At 25.8% G+C, this 783-nt stretch overlaps 1 protein-coding gene across 1 annotated transcript in view; it reads right to left on the reverse strand.

Moving 5' to 3' along the window:
• LOC108745958 (cytochrome P450 4C1-like) overlaps nucleotides 1–462 on the reverse strand; it is a gene marked incomplete at its 5' end in the record, with an annotated part of 4104 nt that extends 3642 nt beyond the window's left edge. The window contains 2 exons of the mRNA XM_018482401.1: nucleotides 27–160; nucleotides 372–462. Of these exons, the coding sequence (XP_018337903.1) occupies nucleotides 27–160; nucleotides 372–462 (225 nt within the window). The remainder of the gene's footprint in view (nucleotides 1–26; nucleotides 161–371) is intronic.
• Between the last annotated feature and the right edge of the window lie 321 nt (nucleotides 463–783).

Genomic DNA, 783 nt, shown 5'->3' on the forward strand with positions numbered 1-783 from the left:
TCACTAATAAATGATAAATCTTTTACAACTGTGCTTTCTGCATTTTTCAAGGACTTTATCATATTTTTGCTTTCTTTCTCCAAAATCTCTACAAATCGTTGCAGTATATTAAAATGAAATGTAGGAGTTAATATCTTTCGCTGTGAATGCCACTTGGCACCTAAAACATGAACAACACTATGTACAATTGTGAAATATCGATTCGAAATAAGTATTGGAATAAAAACGATGAGGTATAATTTTTTAATTTAATTTTAAATTAAATTTATTTACGTTCCATTAAATTTATTTTATTATCAATATGAAAACTTTATAGTCAAAACGAAACTTAATAGTAAAATATGCATTATTATTTGTATTAATATCATTACCTTCACTAATGAGGAGACTAGTTCCGAGCCAAGGTTTGAAAATATCATAAATATAACTCTTTTTTATATGTTTTGGGTTGGTTAATATTGTCTAAAATTGCAGTGAATTAATTTTGGAAGTATTTTAAATATTCAATCATTTCTAACAAATATTTTACGAGCAATTAGTAATGTAAGATTCTGAGACTAAATCAAACGAAATAAGAAATAAATCCAATTTGAACTAAAACAGTATCGTTGCGTAATACTTAAATATTAATAGGATCGCATATTTGAGAAATACAACCTATAGGAAATTAATGTCTTAAACGATCTAGCTAGATCTTAAATATTTGTATAATTTTGTGTGAATTTATATATTATACTACGTAGTACAGATTATTCTCTCTCTCTCTCTCTCTCTCTCTCAGTT

This window comes from Trachymyrmex septentrionalis, unplaced genomic scaffold (assembly GCF_001594115.1).
Source record: "Trachymyrmex septentrionalis isolate Tsep2-gDNA-1 unplaced genomic scaffold, Tsep1.0 scaffold107, whole genome shotgun sequence".
Taxonomy (NCBI): Eukaryota; Metazoa; Arthropoda; class Insecta; order Hymenoptera; family Formicidae; genus Trachymyrmex; species Trachymyrmex septentrionalis.